The 26,621-nt window shown below is 35.6% G+C and overlaps 1 protein-coding gene across 2 annotated transcripts in view; it reads right to left on the minus strand.

Moving 5' to 3' along the window:
• Positions 1-26,621, minus strand: part of usp44 (ubiquitin specific peptidase 44) — a 78,193-nt gene that overhangs the window by 6,926 nt on the left and 44,646 nt on the right. The window contains exons 4-6 of one of the 2 annotated variants that reach the window (XM_039761257.1): positions 7,736-7,934; positions 1,753-1,861; positions 1,123-1,328 (exon numbers count right to left, since the gene is read on the minus strand). In XM_039761257.1, the coding sequence (XP_039617191.1) occupies positions 1,123-1,328; positions 1,753-1,861; positions 7,736-7,934 (514 nt within the window). Of the gene's footprint in view, positions 1-1,122; positions 1,329-1,752; positions 1,862-7,525; positions 7,622-7,735; positions 7,935-26,621 lie in introns of those variants that run through there. The other variant, XM_039761258.1, reaches the window with a different exon arrangement.

The raw sequence follows: 26,621 nt of genomic DNA on the forward strand, positions 1-26,621 counted from the left end.
TTGAACACACAATTGGGCAATTTCCCCAATGCCTACCCCATGGCTGCACAACTTCTCATTGCCACAAACCTGCACTGTTTGTATAACTAAAATCATACACCAACACAGACCCTTAACTCGTTGCACCACAGCTGGATAGTGCACAAAAGGATGAGACTGCAAATATAATTGGCTGAAATGAGGTTGTAGCTTTGGGCTAATGGGCTCACTCTCAGTGACAGGACAATGAACTCAGCAATACTGGAGAGCAGTGGGGCAGAATCACTGCTCCTCCAGCTCAAGAGGTGACAATAAGGTGATTCTGCTAGCATGCAGTTAGAATCCCATCTTGGAGCTTCAAAGGGAAGTGAATATCTGGGAATTCCCTCCAGTAGGAGCTGGAGAAACCATTGAGGATATGTGGATTTGGTCAGCTAAGTGCCATAATTATAGCCACCACAACCTTCAACAGAATATGTGAAGAGAAAGTGACAAAGTGACTTGCAAAAACAACTGCATAGTTCACAACTTCATATAAATGATTCTTTAGACTAAGGATTAGTCAACCATGCTTTAAGATTGCAACCTTTTAAGTGTAAGAAATGAGTATTTATATTGGCATTGATATATTTGTACACATAGTGACATATATCAGTGATATATATATATATATATATCTGCGGTAGGTTGCCACCCTGCCCAGGATTGGTTCCTGCCTTGTACCCTGTGTTGGCTAAGATTGGCTCCAGCAGATCCCCGTGACCCTGTGTTCGGATTCAGCGGGTTAGAAAATGGATATATATATACATACATATATATACACACATATACATACATACATATACATATATACACACATATATACATATATATACATATACATATATATATACACACATATATATACATATACAGTACATATACATATACAGTACATATACATATATATACATATACATATATATATACATATATACATATACATATACATATACATATATATATATATATATATATATATATATATATATATATATATATATATATATATATATACACATACAGCAAGTGCATGACTAACTTAGAGGAAAAGTAGCAATTAAGAGGCTTTGGTGCTTCCAGAGGCTGAAAAGCAAAACTCACCTCCTTCTGTATTATAGCAGTATGATGTGTAGTGCCCTGAGCCAAATCCTTTCCCATGATGCATCACAACAGCTGATAAATCATATATAAAAGAGTCTGGCCTGAAGGTTCCAGATGAATCTCTACAAGAGTACGGTTCCATATTTAATATCTGGTCAAAGTCAACATGAACTCCAATTTTCTCTCTGTGATTACGTCCTGACCACCTAAAAAGCATAAAAATTGAAAATGTCAGAAATGACCAGCACAGAACTACAGATGTTACTCCCTAATGACCATAAGCATATCCAAAACTGCTTCTAAAATCTGAAAATAACACATTACTATCATCATTTCCAGTTAAACCAAACACTTTTTTTTCAAACTTTCATCTATGCTTCATGTAACTTAGAATATTGATTTATTTTGCAGGATTTTTTTAAAAAAGATTTTCTTCTTTACCTACTAGCAACCATGAGAAAACTAGCCAAAAAGAATTACAAGGTACCAAACATCTCCCTTAGAGTTTACAGATCATGAGTAAACCAAAAATTTCACTTAATTCAAATGATTGTTTACTGATAAAAGCTATGGTATCTGGTGTGTTAATTTCAGAAGACAGACATTCAAACAGAAAAGCATGACTATTACCTGAAGCGTTTAAGATGTAGCCGTAAAACCTGAGGCAACCTGTGTACCATTAGCTGCTTCTGTGCTTCAGTCAAAATGACTGGTTTTGAAGAAAATTTTCTCCGTTTACCTTTAAAAGAGAAAAGGGTCAAATTATTACCTTGCTAAATTCTATCAGCTATGTCTCCCTGAATAAAGTGAGATATAGAAAAAGCAGGAAAATCAGATGAAAGATCAAAGTGTTCATGCGTGTTGAAATCCTGACAGTTTACAATATATACTATATATATATACAATATATATATATATATATCTCTCAACACCAAGCTGAATATACAGGTTTGGACGTTTCATGATACTTAATCTAAGGAAAAGGTTCACAGTTTGTTTTTTACAATACTGAATATATTTAATAGGAAAATAATAAAGCCAGAATAAAGTAAACATTCATTTGAAAGACATTACGTATAAAATACTAATTCTCAGGGCTTTCTTAAAAAGAACCAGTTTACAAGACTAGACATCAAAACAGTTAATCTACCCGAGGAAAACATTTTAAGAAAGTAACCTAAACCCAAAACTTTTACTACATATACTGTAGAATCCTACATCTGTGAATCTAAATCTCACACAAATGTGGGGATGGAAGTGTTCAATAAGTGTACCACATTATATTGTTGATCTATCCACATTTGTACAGCTTACTACTCTAGGATTTTATTGGATCGTTTAAATATTTAGATTTGAATCTTGTAAGTTACTGAGCATGGGGTTATATACACACATTCTTTTCCTACCCAAGATTTTATTCTACCTATGAAAATAGCTTTACAATTTTTATTAAAGCCTGCTAGTTATGTTTTCACAATCTTGGCTCTGGGACCCTATTTCTATCTAATTTCACAATTAGTGATTGATTCCTACTTTAAAATAAACTACCTTTTTGTTTTGCAGGACTTTTCTGCTTTTATTGTACAGTTAGAAAACACACTGCAGTATGGGAAAATAATTTTTAAAGGGTGTTTCTAACTCCAGAGTGCCTGATTGAGTATGGAATCATGAGGTGAGTTGGGATATAGGCTCATCTGCTTAAAATATTTGGTAATGGTATGCCTGCTGGTTATATAGGCCAACCACTGCAGTTGTTACACAGAAACTAGCACCTCTGTTATGAGTAACAGTGGTACTGTCAGTTTGTTTTTTTTCTGTTTATTTCATAATTTCTTGTTCACATTTTGATCATCCTTTGTGTGTCTTGTGTATAAATAAACTAGTATTTATATAAAAAAAAAACCAAAAAAAAACTTATTATTATTAGTTCTGGCTTGGAAGTACCTCCTTGGACAATGCCGGAAATAATGTGTAAATGCTATATGCACAAATGTACAACAATCAAAGTGGCAATTTTCACTCCTCAGGGTAGAAACGTCATGGATGGATGGATGGATAGATGGATAGATAGATAGATGGATAGATAGATACTTTATTAATCCCAAGGGGAAATTCACATACTACAGCAGCAGCATAGTGATAAAAAAAACAATATTAAATTAAACAGTGATAAAAATGCAGGTAAAACAGACAATAATTTTGTATAATATTAACGTTTAACAACCACCTTAGTGGAACTGAAAAGTCGCATAGTGTGGGGGAGGAACAATCTCCTCAGTCTGTCGCTGAAGCTGCTCCTCTGTCTGGAGATGATACTGGCTTGTGCTACTTAGTGATATGAGCTTGTTTACTTTTACCTAACCCTAAATATTTTCCATTTTACTAACATATAAGAATCTACAAAGTGGGTAGTACATGGTTGTGTTTGGTAGGAAATATGTTCACTTATTTAAGAGTCTGTCTCATTTCCAAATAGATAACCTTAAAAAACACACTGCTGTAAATTAGTTAAGCCTGTCATACGTTTTAAACACATTGCCCTAAGTTCACTGGTTCAATGTCAATGTATCCTATGAGGGGCCCTCATGATATTTCGTGCGCTTGTCTCCACAATTGTAAAGATTTTTTTTTTCCCACTCACATAAGAATAAACGCTAGATTCCAGGGAATTATACAACTTCTTAATCAGAGAAATTAGCAGATCAAGTTTCCCAGGATCAGAGTGTATAGGAAAAATGTGCCTTTCAGGTTTAAAATACAATTAACTACAATTTCTATCAAAACAATGGACATTCTTTTGAACAACATACGTAAGTATTACTTTTTTGTAGTTGTTCACAAATTCAAATAAACATTTTGCAAAGGCATTGGTAAAATTAAACTTTGTGAAGTATTTAAAACATATACAGACTGGGGGCTATTTCTGTTTGTTTTTAAGAGGATAAAATCTCTGTGATTTTTGATGGCAAATCTCAATTATAATACTAATTACATAATTTGTATTATAGCTGTAATAAAAAAATCAGCATGTAACAGTGTTCTGAGCCTACACACAGTGAAAATGTTTCACAAAAATAAAATTATTTGACCCTAACCAACTTAATGAATTCACACAGGTTGATGTGGGCATTAGTTAAAGGTGGACACTAAGATACACTTACTATATTTTCCAGTCCATGAGTATACATGTTGTTTTTTTTGCAGTAAACAAGAGGGTGTGTGTTATATATAAGGATGTCGGCTTTCTAAGGATTTGTAAACACAATCCTTTCTCTCTTCTGCAATACAGTAAAATATTACCAGATGTTGTATACAAAACTCTATTTTATGTACAGGTCCACAATTTGTTACCTGTGACTCTGTATCACAAAAGCCTTGAAAACCAAAAGTTGTTGGGTTTTTTCCATCCCCTCTGGGCTTGCTATCGACGTTGTTTCCATGCATCGACAATCAGGAAATGTTTCTGACAATTATTTTTGTCAGCAGTTTTCAAATGAATAGACTTGCTGTAGCCTGCTCTAAAACCTGTTGGGTAGCTTACAATATTCTAATAATTACAGTAAAAATCATAATACTGGTAATTGTGCATAAATCTTGGCTGAAAATGAAATGCTTTATTGAATAAAATGGAAAATACATCAAAACATTCATTTTAATATCTGCTAACAGTTTGTGGTGATACCCAAAAAACATATTATAAAATTAAAAACGTGATTTAGGATGGAATCAGAAAGCAATTATTGTGAAGAAGAACAACTATTAGGTATCATCATATAGGGTAAACAGTATTTTGTTTCTCTTCACATCAAAAATAAAAACAGTGTTAACATTTATGACATGAAAACAAAAAAGTCCTTTAAACAATCTACTAAGAGCTAATTTTAAACTACATGAGTGAATTTAACACTGTCGACTTTCCCATGTGGCAGCTGAATCCTGATAATTTCTTTGCGATTAAATCCTGTCCACAAAAGACATTAAAAAAATTAATGAAAAGCATTTTACTTTTTATTTATTGCAGGTGTAATGTCATTTTGCAACTTGTACACTTTTTATCAATTAGACCTTCTTTTCCTTGCAAAAACAATTCTCAGATTGTTGAACAGAGATGGTATGGCTTGATATTTCAGCTCCTGAAAGGTTTTAAAGGGTACTCCACACAAAAATGATATTTATTTTTTTTATGTTGGTCACCGTATGTAGTTTGTAGTGGCAGTCAAGAAAAAAAAAGTCATCTCATGTTTTCATGAAGAATGGACGTTAAAAGACATGATGTTGACAGAAAAAATATAAAAAAACCTTTTTACATTATTTTTTTCTGTATATGTCCACAAAGCTCAATTTACAAAATCTCATGCAACAAAGCTTTCTGAATAAAAATGACGCTATGGAAAGCAATCTGTCTTTTTGCATTATTGTATATAAGAACATGCAGTATATTTGCATTGCATTAATATAGCATTTTTTAATATATGAAATGTGCAGGTTGTACAAAGAAGTGGGTTTCTATACATATACTGTATATATATACACAGGGTGACACAGAAAAATGGGAACTTTTGAAATGCATAGTGGCAGCCATGTACAGTTGGCAGCACTGCGGAACAGGGACCTTGAGCTGTAAACAATCTCGCCACTTAGTAATTTAGTAATCAATTGCAAGGCAATCAATGGCAGCTGTGCGAGAATTGTTTGGTAACCGTATCATCTCAGGATTCGGTGGCATTCCCTGGCCCTCAAGATCACCGGATTTGTCCATTTGTGATTTTTTTCTTGTGGTGTTACCTTAAGAGTCGGGTCTACAAGAATCGGCCAAGGACACTAAATGAATTGAAGCAAAGAATTCAGGATGAAATTCGTGATATCCCAGCTGAGATGTGGCAGTGATCAATGGGGAACCTCAACAGCAGATTGGAAGAATGCATACGTACAGGAGGACGCGATCTACAGGACGTAATTTTTAGACATTGATAATTTGGTTTGCTGTCTCTTAAAAGGCAAGTTGTAGCGGTTAAATTGCTGCCAATAATTTCTGGCAGCTGTGCGAGAATTGTTTGGTAACCGTATCATCTCAGGATTCGGTGGCATTCCCTGGCCCTCAAGATCACCGGATTTGTCCATTTGTGATTTTTTTCTTGTGGTGTTACCTTAAGAGTCGGGTCTACAAGAATCGGCCAAGGACACTAAATGAATTGAAGCAAAGAATTCAGGATGAAATTCGTGATATCCCAGCTGAGATGTGGCAGTGATCAATGGGGAACCTCAACAGCAGATTGGAAGAATGCATACGTACAGGAGGACGCGATCTACAGGACGTAATTTTTAGACATTGATAATTTGGTTTGCTGTCTCTTAAAAGGCAAGTTGTAGCGGTTAAATTGCTGCCAATAATTTTTTTTGTTGGATTTCTTTTACTTTTATTGGGGTTTTCAAAAGTTCCCGTTTTTCTGTGTCACCCTGTATATACATATACATACATACAGTGCATTCGGAAAGTATTTACAACGCATCACTTTTTCCACATTTTGTTATGTTACAGCCTTATTCCAAAATGGATTAAATTCATTTTTTTCCTCAGAATTCTACACACAACACTCCATAATGACAATGTGAAAAAAGTTTACTTGAGATTTTTGCAAATTTATTAAAAATAAAAAAATTGAGAAAGCAGTTTCTTGAAAGACTGGGCAAAAAAAGAAGAAAAATCTTGGGTTGCAAAAGTATGCGAACTGCTGCATTTGAAGACGTTGAAAAAGCTGTTTTTATGTGGTTCAGTGATGTTGTTTCAAGAAACATTCCTATTATTGCGGCACTCATTCAAGAAAATGTGAGGTTTATAAACTCTCTTGGGACCTCCCCCAAATGGACAACACGCGGAATAGCGTCCGAAGTGAGATCACTTCGTATGTGGAACACTGTTTATTCATTTCCGGGGCAACAGCAGGCTGACAGAACAGAAAAGATCTTGATGGGTGGTGCAAGGTACATTGTAAATGCAGGTAACAGGATTACTTGATCACTGATCTGGCCACGACCCTGCCTGACTGCTGTGTCTGTGTATAGCAGAGTGGCAGATCACGCTACAATAAATAACTGTACTGTTCCTGTTTCAAGCTGAATAAAGCTGGTTTTGCTAAAGTACTGAGATCAGCCTTGTGTTTTGGGGTACAAGACAGGGACTAATAGCGCGACCACAATCTTTTAGGATTTGCTACTGTGGCGCTTCACTGCTGTGCTGTGAGTCTGCTGTTGCCCTGCTCTGGTAACAGACAAACAATCTTCCACAAACGTGGCAATCGGGCTTTGAGACGCACTTCAGCGTGTTGTTCCCATTGAGTGAGAGGGATCCCAAAAGAGTTTAGCAACTTCACAATATGAAGAAGAAGAAAAAGATGATTCGGCTTCTGATTGATAACTGTGCTGCCCACAACATGCTTCCACATTTAGATAATGTTTGCGTTGAATTCCTCCCACTCAATTCCACTCACATTTACAGCATCTGCAAGGGTAATGCAGATATATTTTACTATTAACAGCAAAGGAATTCAAGACAAAAGATCTACATTTAAATCCAGTGGTCAGAGCTAATAGCATACATACTGCCTTTACTCACTGTTGCACTGATCACATGCATAAATCTTCCCTTCCAATGCTTCAGTTTCTGTAAATTTTGCTAACATTTCTGTCAGTAGGCAGGGATGTTGTGAAGCTGTTTCCTTCCCATTGAAGTGATACCGCTCTGGAAATTCCAGCGACAAATCCCAGAATGGCTCTATTGTGTTGGATTTATTGTCACAGGACAGACAGGTAACCTGTCAAAATATAAAATATATGTTAGTCTGATAATATGTGGTACATTGTCATCCTGCAAGAGTGTGAATGCTATTGAGATCAATCATTTATAAAAGTTGCACATCTCTTTTACTGAAAATAATAAGCTGTTACCACAGAGTTTAAAACAAACCACAAAATATTGTTGAACTTTAGCATAATAAATATGGCTGCATCAAGGTATTTCAAAACTATAAGACTACAATTGTAAATTTATTTTGTCTACATGCTATTCACTTCACTCATTCTGACTCTACTGTCAGTCAGCTCTCATGAACAAACACTCTAACATTAGAGATTTTTAATTGATTCTGGATTTTGTCTCCCCTGTAATTTAACATTCATCCATTTTCTGAACCTGCTTACCCAGAGCAGGAATATGCAGTGACTAAACTTACATACTACTTTATTCTGTTACTTTTAAAAATTGATTTGTACAGTACATTGCTTTGTTAAGTGTGTTCTGTAAAAGCACTACACCAAAACGACTGCAAAAGACTGACACTGAATGCTGCTTGGAAAGGCATCGGCTCCCCATAACCTTGAACAAAATAAGCATTTAGAAAATGAATGGATGCATTGATGGGTTATGTAATTATCAAGGACCTGCCAAGAACTTAATCAGTTAGTTGGCGAAAGATTTAATTGTGTAAGGTGCTTAGCGCTTCAAGACCAGTTTCTTTGTGACTTTGGTAAAAAAAAAAATGCAAAATATCACTAACCCGCCAGTTTAACTGCACTGTAACTACTGATAAACCATTTAACAAGGCAGTCACATACAGTTGAATGCATTTCTAAGATCATTACCTTTATGTCTTTGAGCACCAGGTCCTCATGTATAAATGGTGCGTACGCACAGAAATGTTGCGTAACAACTTTTCCACGTTCAAATCGCGATGTATAAAACCTACACTTGGTGTAAAGCCACGCACTTTTCCATGGTACCTCATGCCTTGTCGTACGCAAGTTCTCCGCTCGGTTTTGCAGACTGGCGGCACCCAGTGTCAAAGCAATGCTACTGTTCCTGTGTGGTTACTCATTATTTTCCTGACGCGGCTTTATAAATACACTGAAACTAACCACATATTGTTTATTAGTGTAACGCATCTGATTGTAATTAACTTGTAACAATATAATGGTACAGGGAATAGCCATAGTATTCCAAATACCATAACTGCTTTAGTGTTGTTACTCTCACTTCTTCTTCTTCTTGTTCTTCTTTCAGCTCCTCCCGTTAGGATTTGCCACAGCGGATCATCTTTTTCCATATTACTGTCACTGCACGACTCGGAGTATTTATATCACTGTAACTGAGTGTGAATCACAGCAGCAGCTGATCGGAAAGAAAATTATCGGTATACAGCTTCAAGGACACGCTGTCTCAGCCACTGAAAAACGTTTTAAAGCCTTTCCTGTACAGACCTCGGGGTTCAGAAACAGTTTCATCCCAAGAACTTTAAATGCACTCATTCAATTGCTCCTTGTAGAACTGTTTGTACTTATAAGTACAATTACCCCACTGTAAACTTACACTACAGTTATAATATCGCACAACCTGAGCCACTTTATAAAGTGCGTATTTACATACGATGCCGATATCATTTTTAAGGTGAAATGCAGCAAAATATGTTTATTAAATTATACACATAAAACTAACTTCATTTAAATAATCTATATTCTTCACTGGGAGTGTCGTGAAGGATAGAATAATTAAACATGTACTACGAAGATATTTCAATGTTCCTTAAACGTTTTGAAGAATCGGCTAAGCTTACAGATGGCTTAACTTCTATTACAGAGCTGATTGTGTGGCGATCGGTTACTTGGGGAAAGAAAAGCACTGACTGCAGTGGCGGCTACGCCAATATATATTGAATATAACACAGAAAGAGAAAATAACAACACAGCTAAAAACGCAGCGACAAATTTCGGCAAAAGTTAAATGCTTGTGTCATGAGCACGAGGCGGCTATGCAGTGTCTGCAACGGACGAGGCCATCCACCGTGCATAAGCTACTTTACTGACATTGGCGGGCGAAGGAGCCACCGATTCTTCCTCAGCCCAGTGCCATCACAAGCCTTGAGCCGCCCCTGAGTACTGCTGCAATAAATTATTTCATCGAAGTGAAACACATGTTTAATAACGTGCTTTAACTCCTATCATCATGAAAATGATATCACGTATACATCTCAGTATTTTAGTTATTCAGAGAGCTGTAATATCATGAATGTAATGGATTCTGTGTCCAGTTGGAGGAAGAGAGCCGGTTTAAGAAGCAAGTAGTGATTCACACACATAGAGCACATAGAAGATCAAATACAAAACAAAGCATTTAACGTGCTACTTTAATTACGATGTGATTTGAGAAACTGGTTAATTAAACGATTTTAAGATGAAGTTTATGATGTTCTACTTTAATGACAAAATAAACTACGTGATTAAAGTGGAAATGTCGAGATTGAAGTTGACATTTCGTGCTTTTTCCCCACTGTGTGCCTTTTTTTCTCTGTACCCTAATAAGCTTTCATATGACACTCAGACAGTGGGCTACAACTCGGCTTTTCACGGCGACTTTGATATGTGACTTCTTTTTTATTTCCGGCACTGTGCGATTTTGTGAACATGAGCTTTCAAGTTTCTCCAACACGCTATGTCACTCGATCAACTTCCTTTTGTTGATTATACCACAGTTTATTTGAACAAATAGTATGGTTTTTCCTTTGCCTCCACTTGGTATTCGCTGAATTTCTTATATTTTCCCCGTGCTTTTCCCATTGTCTTTTCACAGAAGGCTGCGCTTAATGGCGATTTATATTGATTTGCATATTCAAAGAGGCGTAATTCTGGGAGGAGTTGGGCGTTACATAAAACGCGTGCACGAGCGTTAGTTTTCACGCTGATCGGGATTTATGTAGCGGAAGAACGTGGAAGTTGCTGAACACACAGATTCCTGCATCTGGATTTTACTGTGCGTCAGCACATTTCGGCTTTTGTGCTTACGCCATGTTATAGTGTGAGTTCTACGCACGCCGTTATACATGAGGCCCCAGATCTTCATTTTTTTAAATAATAGATGCTTTCATTTTCATTATATTTTTTGTCCAAACAAATAAGATGAACTTAACTGACAGAACACTTACAGGGGCAATTACCATTAAAGTATCATCACTTCTTGAATTATACCAGTAATCTTTCACGTTTAAACATAATTTTCAATGATTTGCCTCAGGCCATGGTAATTATTTATCATTTGGGAACAAATATGTGTAAGAAGATCAGAAACTGAGCAAAGTCATCCATCAGACAGACAGCTTATCACTTGGAGACAGAACTTTGGCAGCCGACAAATCAAAGGTGTGTAATACCACAAACAAACAGCAACGGCAAAAAGGAAAGGTGATGTCGGAAGAGGAAACCGAGACTCATGTGACCATTTGAACTCAACCTCAGTGAAAGCACCTTATGAATAACACCGATTACTACAGTAGTTCAAAAGCTACCCCAGGACAACATTTAATTCTTGACATTTTCTGTAAGCTTTTCTAAAGACTGTATCCAGACTTACGATCAATCTTATTTTCTGTTATATCATGTTTAATTTGGTATTACTATTATACGTTAATAAATACCATTTTGCTTTTACATTTTCTGTACTTTGTTCTTGTATCTAGAGTGATTGAAATAATAAATTGAAAATGAAGACAGTTGTGTGAGGAGTTAGCCGCATTACTTGCTCATAAGGTTTTCAAGGCTAAGGCATCACTCCTCAAAAGTAAAATAACTGAGGTAAAAGCAGGGCATATTGTTTGGTTGGTAAATAGTATATCTCTTTATTATAAAAGGAAATCCTGGGACGGGACTTTCTCAGAGATAATTTCATCTCCCGCGAGAGATAATTTCAGGTCCCGCGAGACGAGGCTTTTTGCCAAAAGATTTTGACAAGACCTGCCCTCCTCTCAAATATTTACAACCACGTCCACGGTCTAATCACTTCTCATTCGTGTGAATGCTATTGTCAGACAGACGTAAAGAGGTTCAAAAATATTGGCGCAATACACATGCAGTACAGGTTAGAGATTATGAAAGTACTAAAATTCGAAAGTCTCAAAAACACTGATAGTAAAGATTGCATTAGCACTAACAAATGAAAATTATTACTCAGTGAAATAACAGAACAGTGAAAAGAGATCAAATACATGGACATATGACAGAAGTATGTAGATATTGTTCAGCTTTAAACTTTAAGTAAGAGACTTGTAGACTGTCTAATTCGTGTTGTCATCAGGGAAAAGTAGTGTTTCTTCCCAATGAAGAGGCCTATCCACTATAATTAAAAGATTTGTTGTTTGGTGAAAGTGAAATCCACATATGTGAGTGACCGCAGGCCTGGGGGTTGGCGAGTGAAGCAAGCAGGGGGCATAGCCCCCTAGTAACCAAAAGAGTTGTGCTTTTAATTGTGTCACAATGACAACCGCATGTTAATCAGTGCTGGTGATAGTAAGTTCTTAAGTAGAGGCTCCTACAGAATATCGTGTGATGCATTTAGACATTACCATTGTCTAAATATGGATATCTATCTATGAATGTGGAGGGATTTTAAGTAGAAGATTGCGGGGTGACTGACAATTAGGCTTTAACCTGAGACTTTTTATATAGGATCCCTATGTGTACGTGTATCTGTATTTGTGTTAATCTTAAGGTGTGAGAGTAGACCAACCTAGTGACAGACTCGGCAAGTCCCACAGAACGCATGATAATACTTTAATACTGCTTTTTGATGTATAGTGAAAGCCATTACATTAACATGTAAATGTCAAGTGAAGAATAAATAGTATTACATTAATTTTTCTGGAATCAAAACTGCAGACTGGAAACCTAAAACAGGCCACACTGTGACTAAGTATTTAAGGTATCCAGAGTCATCACCTCCAACACACATTGATGACTATTATCACTGAATGCAATTTAAAGGTGTTTATTTTGGACATTAAATATAAAGTAGCATTTTCTAGTCCACATCAGAGTCACAGTGGAACAAACATTAACTTGGCAAGTTTAGATGCCAGGATTAATGCTACACCCTTATTTAATACGTCACACATTTTGATGATATGGAAGGAAAACTACTGTACCTAAAGAAAATTCCATGTAGACAAAGGGAATGTGTGCCGACTCCCAAATATCCTAAAGGACATGTGTGTGTAATAACTCTAAAATCCCATATGAGTGAATGAACCCTGCAACTGATTGAAGCCTGTCCAGAATGGATTGCAGTCTTGTGCTTAAATGCTGCTGGGACAGATTCTTGCCTACTCTGACCCTGAAATTTGGCAGGCACACAAAATTAATAAACAGATAAATCATAAAAAAACCTTAATTTCCCATATAAATTCAACAAGACCAATTACTTTCTTTTTTCTACTGTTTATGCAGGCAATACTCAATTTTTAAATACAAACAGGAAAAACAAGACTTCATGCTGATTCTTTTTGTCGAAGTATTAGTTAAAAGACTTGTGAATACTCAATAGATATAAAGTGTTTCAGAACACAAAACATAAAAAATACCAAATACAGTAGATGGATTTATGTAAATTAGTCTGAGTCACATACAAAATAACATTTCAAAGAAAACGAGGCATGATTTAGATGTGTTTATTTATTTCATCTAACCACCAAATGTCCCATGACTACTTTGTAACTATGAGAAAGAGACAAGACATTTAACTCTTACAACTACTCAGTATTTTCATTAATTCTGTGCACAGCACAAATAATTTCCATGATAACCAAAAGACTGAGTTTCTCAGATAGTAAGATATTAATGGGGACTGTATGATTGGCACTGCCTCATCATAATATTGTTTATTTGAATCTAAGACATACTACTTAGACATTCACTGGTGTGGTGAAATCTGGAGAGAGGAACTGGCGTACACCAGCAACATGCCAATCAGTGCTACAAACTATGACAAAGGGCAATCAGATAGTTAATCCTGAGGGCAACTTTGTTTACTGAAAACGTTTTATGGTGGCAGTGTAGTTCAAAGCCTCCTGAAATGATCGGTTTTGTGAAGATCCTCCTCTCTCCCTCATTCATCGGTCAAGAATTCTATCTTCAATTCAAATGTGCAACATAATGGGAATATGCCTTTGCTGTTTATCTTATATGGAACATTTTCCAAAAGTAAGTATTAATAGTACTTTAGCAAAAAAAGAAAAAAATCATGTATTTTGCACATTCTGAGAATACGAATGGATGATGGACACATGGATTATAAAGCAAGATGGCATGATATTTTTCTTTTCTTTTTTCCATGGACGTTATTCACATTGTTTACCGATGTCCACAGTAGGTCCCCATTGAGTCCTATTTAATTTAAATCTTGTTTATGTACGCTATCCACGAAAACATGAGATTAAATATTTTTCTCTGCCACCACTACAAAGTACATGAGGTAAGTAACACATAAAAAAAAATATATATTTTTGGGCGGAGCGCTCCTTTAACATTTTAAGGGAAGTTTTCACTTTAACAAGTTTTCATTGTACTCCACCTAAAATAACATACCCAGACGCAGACCTGAGATTAAGTCATCCATATACTGGAGTGTCAAACTGTATAGCTATCTGTTTGTATGGAAGGTCAAAGATTTTAGTGGAACTCTGGGTCAGATTGCAAAACATCTTGCGTATATGCTACATTTTAAATAGCTGTCTTAATTTTAACTTACATAATGATACAATTGACTAGGGGGCTATGTAGCTTATGTTTGTATTAAAATAAGTTAATTTTAGTACATATATGTAAATGTAGTTGCAATAATTGACCAAATACTCCTGAAAATTCATGTCAGGGATTAAAGGATTTTAACAAATAATAATAATACATCTTCTTCACGTGAACTGCTGCATGTCTGAAGAATAAGATTTCAAATCCAAATGCTGGGCAAATAAAGATGATATGGAATTCACAATGAGAATACACACAATCATTTACTACTTATCACAACATTAAGTCCAAGACTTCTAAGGCAGCAAGTTTCTTAGGGTATGGCTCATGCGATATCAGTGGGTTGGTCACTTTCAGCAGCTCTATAATCTACTTTCTTATAGAACAGGGCACTTATCTTAGAAAAACATTTACTGTCAGTTTTACAGGAGCAGAAACAACAAAGTACAAAGACTACTCCCTTCAATGCCAACTTCTCTCCACAAAATACATCACGTGTTGTGGCATAAAACAAAGATAAAAAAGGACTTTTGATCAGAATAAAATCAAATAATTTAAATCACATGTTATTTACCTGCCTCATATACCTATTTTCAACTGCAATTAATTTCTGAAAGTTTATCTTTTCCATCAACATGACCCAATCTGTTCATAAGGAGCAGGTGTAGGTGTCTATTTCTTGGGATGTGTTCACTTCACTTTTGTGTTTTCCACTTTATTGTTAGAGATTCCAGAATTCTGTAATTCACTATTATTTTATATAGTACACTTTAGTTAAAGGATCTACGGAATCTTACTAGATGCTGCTCTTCTCCTCACATTTTTTCTTTAGTAGCTTTTCTGCAATTTAGATAGCAAAGCCACATTTATTTTCATATTAGTATAGTAGAAATTTCAATCAATATAAAAATGATACAAACCCATGAGGTGCATGTTTCTAGCATTCTAGTCCTATTACACTAACTGCACCACACTGTACCATATAGATTACATACTGCCAAAAAGACTTCTCAAACTGGGTGAGGTTGTTTTGGGGGTTGGGAGGAGGGGGTTACTCATGGCAAATATCTCTTCAATGTGGGCTCATGTTTATTTTAATTATTTTACAAAAAAGCTGAAAATCTGTCTAGAAAAAACTAACTTCAACAGAAAAGCCCATTTTTTTGGTCATTAAATTTAATCCATTTTGCCCTCAGTTAAGACAAGTTCTGTATCCACTGAACAGACTGTTGTGCCTACCATGCTTTTTTTCTGTTTTTGCAGAACAGAACTTTAATGCACAAATGTGAACTGTCACACCTCAAACCATGAAGAAAAAGAATCTAAACACTGTTATTTTTTTATAACACAATCAACACCCTTTTTTGGGCATTTTTTTTTCTTTGTACCTTCCCATTCAGCACAGAAGCCTCGAGTTCATGAGTTATTAGATGCACAATTGTGAATGCTTATTTCTTCAAGTCACAGATATTACTATATTCTTTTTTGGCCTCTTATAAAAAATCTAAATCATATTGTATATCTTTTCATATCTTAAAGCTATCCAACATTCTATATGATGCAACAGTGTGAAAGAAGTTATTTTTCATGTATTTTTAAAAAATAGTGTTTGGCAAATTGATTATTTTCTTGAGACAAATACATCCTCAGAGGTCTCAGCAGGTCTACTCTGGGAAACTCTGAAGGCATTTTTAAGAGGGAAAATTATTTCATATCTTCTTACAAAAATAAACTGGAAACCAAGAAGGCATCGGAGTTAATCAACAAAATTACCAGAATAGATCTAGAATACGGCAGGTCTTCAAATGAGGCACTCTATAGGAAAAGAGACAAGTTTTGTGATCATAATTTAACTTCTTGACTACCAGTGATATTTTCATAATGAGAATTAGAACTAAAAATATTGTTTTTTGTTTTACAAGAACGAGAACTGAAATGAAGGAAAACAGAGAAACTAAAACTAAATAAACTAAAATGAGAAAATTGAGTAAAATGAAAAAAATAGCAATAGCATTTTCATTCAATTCGGTTCAGTCGTGCAGAGGGGTTGTTTGTAGGTCGGCCAGAGTGTTCAGTTACGTTGTGCCGTTTACTATGTGGTGATCTTGTACCTTAGGCTAACTATAGTCACTTGGCGCAACTTCCGTATAAGACCGTTGTTTGTTTGTTGCGCACATTTGGTTTGTCAGCTTGAAGCAGTAAGCAGGTGTGGGTGACGATGGCAAGTTTTGCACAAGTGTTTGTGGGTAGAAAGCGAAAAAGTAACATGTGGAAATACTTTAATTATGGTGCAGATGATAATAAAAGCAAATGTAGCATGTGAGAAGAAGAAAAGAGTCTTGGAGTTTCAGTGCAGGGTCAACTGGATCAGTACTTAGTGTAAGTCTGGAACTTCTCTGGTACCATGACTGCACTTCATACAGGGACGTGCGGTCACACCTGCCATCATGAAAAGTAAAAAAATAAAAATAAAAAATGATGACATTAAATGAATTTGTCCAATGGGCTGTATGATTCTAATAATTATGATCATTTTTATAGTCAAAATCGCTGAATTTTCACATTTTCTGATCAAATACAGAGGAGAAACACAAGGTAGAGCAGCAACAAGACAAGATGAGACAAGCCTCATCTCGGACAGCGCTATCCCACAACACTGGGTTGATGCATGCAATTGGCGTGTGCCTGTTGCTGTCTCTCTGTATGTCGGCAATATAATGTTTGCATGCGCGTTTATTATACACCTGACTTTCCACAGTCTGGCTAATATGTTTAATTAATGAGTGTGACATATTTAGTCTTGCTGATTGGACATAAAACCGCAGTGAAAAGGCACAAGTTGAGACAGTTTACTTGTTGCTACTGTTTTACTCAGAGACTCTCAGCACCAATAAGTTAGCGATATCAGAGAGTCAAGTGTACTGCAGCGGTCCGTTTATTTTTTTTATTTCGACTAACTGCCAAAATGGAAGATTAAGACTTTTAAAACTAAAGGAAAAGGGACGAAGATTTTTGTAGAGAAGGATAAGCGCATGGACTTCATTTACAAATAAAGGTAAGACCATAAATGGTTTTCAATTTTATAAAAAATGGGAGCAGACTAAGAAAAAAAATCTAATATTTAAAGACTAAATTTTGAGCTTAAATAAAATATTCTTTTGTTTTTCTTGTTATCCACCCATTGCATAGCTGCACTCGGGTCCTAATCTAGATCCTTAGTTGGTTTGTTGTGTGGTGGGTGCGGCAATGCGCTGTATCAGTGCGTGCTCCTAACCTCCTCCTCATCCTCCTTTTGTTGAACAGTCTGTATTAAAATTGATTAAATCATCAAAATTTAAAACTTTTAAAAACAACTAAATACTTTGATTAAGGTCAAAATTGAAATCCATTTTTTGTACACCACTCTATACTTTCACTTATATTGAATGAGTTTGAATTGTGAAATTGCAATGACAAATTTAGAACACATGGAGGGTGCAGAGCAAATGCGCTCTCTCTCGCCACTATAAATGTAACGTTCTTTATTAGCCAAATATATACATTACTTATGTGTGTGTAAAGAATGCTGATGAGATATGAAACATAACCAGTAGTCAATGTGCATGCTGCCAATTGAATAGTGAATAAGCTACTCTTTTGGGTTCATATATTTGTAAATCTGACTCTGAAGGAGTCCGTGCCTCAGCCATGAACGTCAACGCACTTCAGTGCTTCGGTATTGGCAGCAAAAATCGTAAACATACAGTCTGCTGGCACCAGTGGATAGGGCCTTGTGTGTGCACTTGCATTACAGACGCTCGTCAAACGAATATTTTCACTGTGTGACTATCTGTGCAATGGACGTCGTTGCAACATGAAAAAATCTCTCGAAATGTGTACTTGTTTAAAGCTTAAAAACGATGTGTTTGCACAAACTGGTTTCTTGGGTTGAAACATTTGATCTTGCTGACTGTACTCATTAGGCCACTTAATTTGTTTGATAATTGATAGTCAAGCCGTGTTTAACAGCATTATGAACTGTGAGTATATTTTGTTGAATGAAACATAACTGGGCATTGAAATATGTGTAGGCCAGCATTTGTGGTCTTGCAACAGAAAAAAAAACTAAAATTGTACTAATATTATGTAAAAAAGCCAGAACTAAATAAAATAAAAACAAAAAATTTAAACACAGAACTAAATAAAAATTGTTGACTCCACTGAAAACTAGAATGAAATAAAAACAAAAATAAATTTTATAAAATAAAAACTAAAACTACAATAAAAATAAAATGAAAGGGATTCTCAGAGAAGCACTTGAACAGAAAATATCACTATATGCAGATAATATAGTACTGTATATATAAACCCACAAAATTCCATGCCAGCAGTTCTAAAAACATTAGCAGATTTTCAAAAGATATCTGGACTTAAAAACAATTTGAATAAAAGAGTGCTTTCACCAGTGAATTCTCTAGCACATAATATTGGACTGGACACCTTCTCATTTATCTTAGCAGATCAGTTCAAATATCTAGGGGTAAACACTACAAGTAATTATAAAGTGCTTTTTGGAAAAAAAAAAAATTGCTCTCTGCATGGAAAAAATTAAACAAGATTTGACTAGATGGTCTACCCTCCACCTTACATTAGCAGGGAGAATCAACATTGTTAAGATGACCATCCTTTCCAAGCTGCTTTTCTTATTTCAAAGTATTCCTATATACATTAACACATTTTTTTAAATGAATTAGACTCAATCATAACTTCATTTATTTGGAATTCAAAACATCCATGCATCCAAAGGGCGGCTCTGCAATGACCTAAAGCAGAACAGGGCATGGCACTACCCGACTTTCAATTTTGTTACTGGGCAGCAAATATACAAGCTAAAAAGACCTGGACATCAACACAAATTGATGAACATCCACAAGCCTGGTCTGCAATAGAAATAAAATCTATCAGTACTCCTTTATATTCCCTGCTCTGTACCCCAGTTAATACAAACTACCCTCATTACACTAAAAATCCAATTACCCTTCATTCCCTCAGAATATGGAACCAATGTAGGAAGCACTTTAAGACAGAAAAGCTTTTATCTGTTGCACCTATATATAACAAACACCTTTTTTCACTATCTCAAACATATACACTATTCAATGTCTGGGATTAAGACACTTAAGAGATTTGTACATAGATAATGTTGTTGCATCCTACAAACAATTATGCTTCAAATACAATTTCTCATCAACATAATTCCTCCACTACTGTCAAGCTAGACACTTTGCTAAACAGAATTTGTCCAATATTCCTCACCTTCCACCTCGTTCTAATGTTCTTCAAGATTCAGATAACATCTCTACAATTTATAAAAATATTTTAAAGTCTCTTTCTTTCATAGACACCAGAGTACATTGGGGAAAGGATCTGTTACTTAATATGTCTGAAAAGAGTAGAAGGCAGCCATGCACAAAATACACCTGAGCTCCATATGTGCAAAGCATTCAGTCATGCTATCAAATCTATGAAGCCTTAGTGAATTGATGCTTTCTGCTTCTGTTGTCACTACCTACAAAAAACATGTACTGTTATGATATTTAATTCTTTTGATTGTATTGCAGTGGTTAGTACCGCTGTCCTACAAATCAGGTCACATTTATGGCCACAATAACCAGTCCAATATAGTTGGCAGACATTTCCCTAGTTTCAGTGACACTTAAAAGACCACTGCACCATTATAACTCATTCAGAATCAGTTTAATTTCTCCTTCCTCGAGTTACAACTTCATTAAACTTGAGGCGATGTGACTTCAGCAAGTTTCACTCATCACTAGTCAACATGTGCACATACTATTCACTGACTTTTTGCTGTAACTAAAAAATTATAAGATGCTTAACTGATATCAGCAAAATCAAAATTCAAACAATAATGTCAATGCCAATTGAAGTAGTAAACACTGAAATCATTCAAGCTACTTGTATTATTAACTCCTTATTTATGAAAACTATTAGTCTGCTTAAGAAACAAAACTTTTAAAACTTGTCAGGACATTGCTTCATAAGGTAATAGAGATTTATGTCTGCATGTGCACATTCTGGAAATAGTTATTAATTAAATACACCATTAAAAATTAAAAAGGTATCTGTCTTCCCATTCATAATAATTTTAGAAATACTGTTAAAAAAGTCTTTGTTTAACTTACTTGGTTGTGCTTTCAATAGATTATTCACTAATATACTCATGATTACAGACTGCCTCTCAGTTGCCCCATGATATAATTAGGGCGGCAATGATTAGTTGATGTAATCAACGACGTCAACTATAAAAAAATCTTTGAAGAAATTTTTTATTGTCAACGTGTCATAAACAGAACCTTCAATAGAGGCTCCAGTCACAAAGAACCACATTGTTTTTTGTAACTGCAATGCACTACATGAATGTCTGGAAGAAGTATCGTTTGTTATTGTTCGTCAAGACTGCACACAGTCCTACCAACAAAGAAGAACGTCTGAGGAGAAGAATGTAGAGGAAAACAAACATGGTTGCAATGGTGAATCGGATAGAGGAGGGGGACGGAGATGGAAAAAAATTGATACAGAAACTTTCTAAAGTGTGGGAACACTTCACTGAAAAAGAAAAAAAAGTTGAATGTAGATTATGCAAAGCGGAGCTTTCTTTTTACGGCAGCACCACCGCGATGTCTGTTGAGAGGTAAGTTTTAGAGAGTAAAGTTAGTGTCACGTGTTAACGTTGATGTTTGTACTATAATGCGTATATCAAAGTTTCGACAAAGATAGTTAACCCTTAAACCGACACATACTTGGGGGTTAATGCACCCCTGGACGCCAAATACTTTTTTGTTGCAGTTTTTAGGTAAAGGTCACAATTCACAAAGAAAATGGGAAATTTTAATGGAACAGGTATTTTTTCTCATGCAAAGAGCATCACAATTACTGCAACACTGATCATTTTACACAGTGCAAATGAACTGTAAAAACTATTAAAAAAACTACTGCAACAATCTATTATTATATGTTCAAGGTGCAACTGAAGCCAATTGATGAAATTCAGTAAATCACGAGCCAACTGCACTTGAACTGGCTGCAAGCAAACACATAGAGGTAAACGCTGATGATTGCAGGCTTGTGTAGTGCAGCAGCTGTATCCCAGAGACAGTGGTGCTGCAGTTCTGCTGGGGCCGGCAGTGCTTATGAGCTGGCTGCTCGACGAATGTACGGCACTGACTGATCAGCTCCGGTGTGCTGCCAAATTGCTCTGTGAAGCAAATATAGCCGGTTGCACTTTTCAATGAATGTATGTCGCCGAATATACTCGCCCTCTGGGTGCTGGCAAATTGCACTGAGACATGACTACAGCCGGTTGCAGCATTCAATTTAAAATACATTGCCAAAACTGCACTGAGAAACAACTTTAGCCGGTTGCGGAATTCAATGAATGTACGATGCCGAATTTATGTTGCCGCATATACTTGGCTTCGCCGTGCTTCCAAATTGCACTGGAAACCAACTCTAACCGGTTGCGGTGGTTTAAGGGTTAAGTGAATATAATTTCAGTTATGTTTGCTAACGTTATTGGAGCTATAGTAAACGAGTGAATAGGAGTATCTGAGCCGTCCTAGCTTTTTTTTCCATTCTTTTTTCATATAATATTTGAGTTCATATGAATAGTAAACCATCTCTAACTAACGTTAGGTAACTTGTGTTTTGGAGTATATCAGTAATTAGCTTCTTACATTATTTTTTATTTTGGCATAGTATAGTACATGATGTGATAAACTACAACACTTTTCTTTCAGCGTGTGATGATTAAAACATCTTTCTCTGTCTGCAAAATCATTCTTGTGTATTCCTGCTACCTCTGAGCGTCTCTTCTCAGCAGCGGGGAATATTGTCTCAAAGAAGAGAGGCAGCCAGAGCATGTCGTAATGCTCACATTCTTGCACTGCAATCAGGAATATATGTACTGAATCTTTTATAAACTGTACATTATTGTTTTATTTTATTTGTAATGAAGCTTTATTTAAACTTTTGGACTTTAAGACACACCAGTGGCCATTTTTGGTTAAGTTAAATGCACTTTTTTTGTTTAAAGGCTATGTGCACTTTAGTTTGTATTGTTTAATGTATTTATTTTTTATTGTGATAGTCCACTAATATAAAACATCTGATTATTTTCAAATTCATATGTTTCACTGGTTGTTATTTTAATTTGATTATTATTAATTTTAATCGTGTTAATGCAGAGACATCAGGGTGACATTCACAGGTGGACAGACGTGAGCAGATGAGGTAAGACATGAACTGGAGCCCAGAACAGGATGTGCAACCACAGGTCGCAGGCATCAAAATAGTCAGGCATGAAATAATTGTGACTAATCGGGAAAACAAATCGAACAATGAGTCGACTACCAAAATAATCATTAGTTGCAGTCCTAAATATAATACTGTATGGGCCACATGGGCTTTCACCACTTTAATAACATTTTAGCTGTTGTTCTGATGGACCTTTCATTGGCCTCAAAAACTAAAATTTGTGGAGCCAATTGTTGTTTGCTAATTCATGTTCAGGAATTAAGTAAGGTGTTTTAAACAGCCCTACAACGTAACCTATCCTTGTGAGACTGGTGTGCTCTTTCTACATTTTTAAACCACAACTGAAGATCATTACAATGAGCGAATAAAAGCAAAAAAACTCTTTATTTGTTTACTGGGTCTCAATGCAGCATATTGTTCTCTTTTTGTTTTTTGTTAGCCAGTTAGTTAAGTCACTAAAAAGATGAGTTGCATCCCTGATGAAACACTTATCTAAACACAACATCTGTAATTGGACAATAACAAAATCAAATGTGAGGTACTTCTAATGTCCTTTAAAGTGTTTTTTGTCTGTCTACTGCAAGTAGCTTCGGGGCATACTCTATGGCATGTTACAATGCTGCCCCTACACTAAATACCATCTATAATGGGACATTTATAGCAGGGATAGAGATTTTGTGTCCAGTTTACTGAACTTTAGGAAGTTTGCTTCATGGGGCTTTCACCTTTGAAATGGATTGGCATCTGGGACTGGGAAGATGATGCCGTTATTGTTACTTGCTTTTTAGCAGCTGTTTCGGGGTTGCTGCTAGCTTGTGCATCTTGCAGAGATCTGCCCCACTGGATGCATGCCTATGACAGAGATTCTGGAATAAGTTTGTTGTGCTGCTACCTTTACTTGTTACAGACTGTAAACAGACTTTTCAACAGACAGTGGTTTGTTTGATGTCAGACTTCAGACATAACTGAACCACTTCCAAATGACTAAGGTGATATTGCCAGATTTAGACACGTGTTTACATGTGTGCTGCTGCCTTACTACTGTGTTTGTGTGCAAAGTTAAAAACACATAATCAACACATGATTGCTTAAAACACATAATTTATATAACAGATAGAGAGGAGAACAAATAAGATGTTACCATGTTAAATGCATAAAAAACAGAAGATTATAGAAAACCATTCTCATGTGGGATAAAAGAATTAGTGAAAAAGAGATAACATGTTCAATTAATACTAGAAAAGATTATACTGTTTTGAATCAATAAAAATTGAGCTCAAATAAGTACCTTTCTTAATAGAATACTAAAATTTTAGATATCATGATTGAATAAGCTGCAATAACAACCAACTCAAATGTAAAGAAAAAGTCTCCTCTATTCCTCTAATTGAAATACTAAATAAAACTCTTTGTTGGGATTTTAAACCAGTATATTTAAAAAAAACTCATAAAACAGTGCAACTTCCACACTAGTTTTCCCAATTTATATATTGACGTAAAAGTATTTGCTATCAAATTTGTAATCTTTCTTAAGTAAAATCCTAGAAAAGGCAGTCAGTGTGCAGCTAAACGATCACTCGAATAAACATGCTGTTCTTGACAAGTTTCAGTCAGGTTTTAGAACAAATCACAGTACAGAAACTGCACTTGTTAAAGTAGTAAATGGCTTGTGGGTAAATGCAGACAGTGGTCGTTTATCTGTTCTCAACCTCTTAGATTTGAGTGCCGCATTTGATACCTTTGATCACAATATTCTTAGAAATCACCTTAGTCAGTGGGTGGGCCTCTCTGGCAGTGTCTTAAATTGGTCTGAATCTTATTTGACAGGTAGAAAATTCTTTGTTATTTGTGGTAATTATACTTCAAAGACACATGATATTCTATATGGTGTTATACAAGGATCTATCCTGGGTCCACTGCTGTTTTCGATCTATATACTTCCACTAGGTAAGATTATCTCAAGGAATTATGTGAACTACCACAGCTAAGCTGACAACGCACAACTGTATTTATCAATAGCACCTGATGACCCTGACTCTCTTGTCTCACTGATACAATGTCTTACTTGTGTTTCTGAATGGATGAGTAGTAATTTTCTCTAACTAAATAAGGAGAAATCGGAAATCTTAGTGATTGGCAAAAATGGACATAATGAGGGTATTAGAAATAAACTTGATCCATTAGGATTGAAAGTCAAGACAGAGGTAAAGAATTTAGGGGTAATTATTGACTTTGACCTAAATTTTAAATCACATATTAATCAGATTATTAGAACAGCATTTTTTCACTTAAGATATATAGCAAATATTAGACCCCTTGTAACTTTGCAAGATGCTGAAAAATTACTTCATGATCTGTTTTTAGTCAACTAGATTACTGCAACGCACTCCTCTCAAGACTACCCAAAAAAGTAATCAGTTGATTGCAACTAGTGCGGATTGCAGCTGCCAGAATCTTAACCATGAAAACAAAATCTGAGCACATCTCTCCAGTTTTGATGTCACTACATTGGTTACACTTTTCATTTAGAATTGACTTTAAAATACTGCTTCTGGTTTACAAAGCCTTTAATAATCTCACTCCATCCTATATCTCGGAATGCCTTTCACCTTACAATCCAAATCATAACCTTAGATCTTCAAATGAGTGTTTGCTTATAATTCCAGGTGCTAAACTTAAAAGAAGTGGTGAGGCAGCCTTCTGCTGTTACGCAACTAAAATCTGGAATATCTTACTGAAAGAAATTCACCAGGCTAATATGGTGGAGCACTTTTAAAAACTGCTAAAAACCCATTACTTTAACATGGCTTTCTCATACCTTCATTTTAGTGTAACCCTGATATTCTGCATTAGCATTTAATTATTATTTTTTTAAGGCTCCAAAATCCATACTAACCCCTACTTTTTCTGCTGTTTTTTACCCTTCAGTTTTCTGTAGTGGCAATCTGCGCCACCACCACCCAATCAAAGCAACTTGCAGTCCCTACATTGATGGATTGAAGGCCAGAGGTCCACATGACCATCATCATCTAATTTTTCCACATGAAGCCTGAAAACCATGAGGACTGATTTAGATCATTTATGTTAGGTAGAATGCCTAGTGGGGGCTGGTTGGCCTTATGGCCTTGGAACCCCCTACAGATTTTGTTTATTTCTCCAGCCCTCTGGAGGTTTTTTTTTTCCTGAACTTCCTGGCCTTTGGACCTTACTTTATTCTTTGTTAATTAGTATTGCCTAATTTTTACATTTTTTTAATCTTTTCTTTCTTCATCTTGTAAAGCACTTTGAGCTAGATCATTTGTATGAAAACATGCTATACAAATAAATGTTGTTGTTATCAAAGGCAAACAGTCATTCTAACACACTATTATTAATTGAATATGTACTTTATCCAAATCTAATTTCTCTAAAAATATCCTTTATGACATTAATATATGGGTTTATATAACCAACTCAGACTCATCACTGCCAAATTTGTTAAAAGTAATGGTTGAACAAGACAACACAGAGATGGTCAAGACAGCCCAATGTTACAGTAGTAAATGCTTACTGTCTCACAGCCCCAGGGTCCTGCTTTCAAGTCCCTGTCCAGGCACTACACATTCTCTCTATATTTGCTTTAG

The sequence above is a fragment of the Polypterus senegalus genome, chromosome 8, assembly GCF_016835505.1.
Source record: "Polypterus senegalus isolate Bchr_013 chromosome 8, ASM1683550v1, whole genome shotgun sequence".
Classification (NCBI taxonomy): Eukaryota; Metazoa; Chordata; class Cladistia; order Polypteriformes; family Polypteridae; genus Polypterus; species Polypterus senegalus.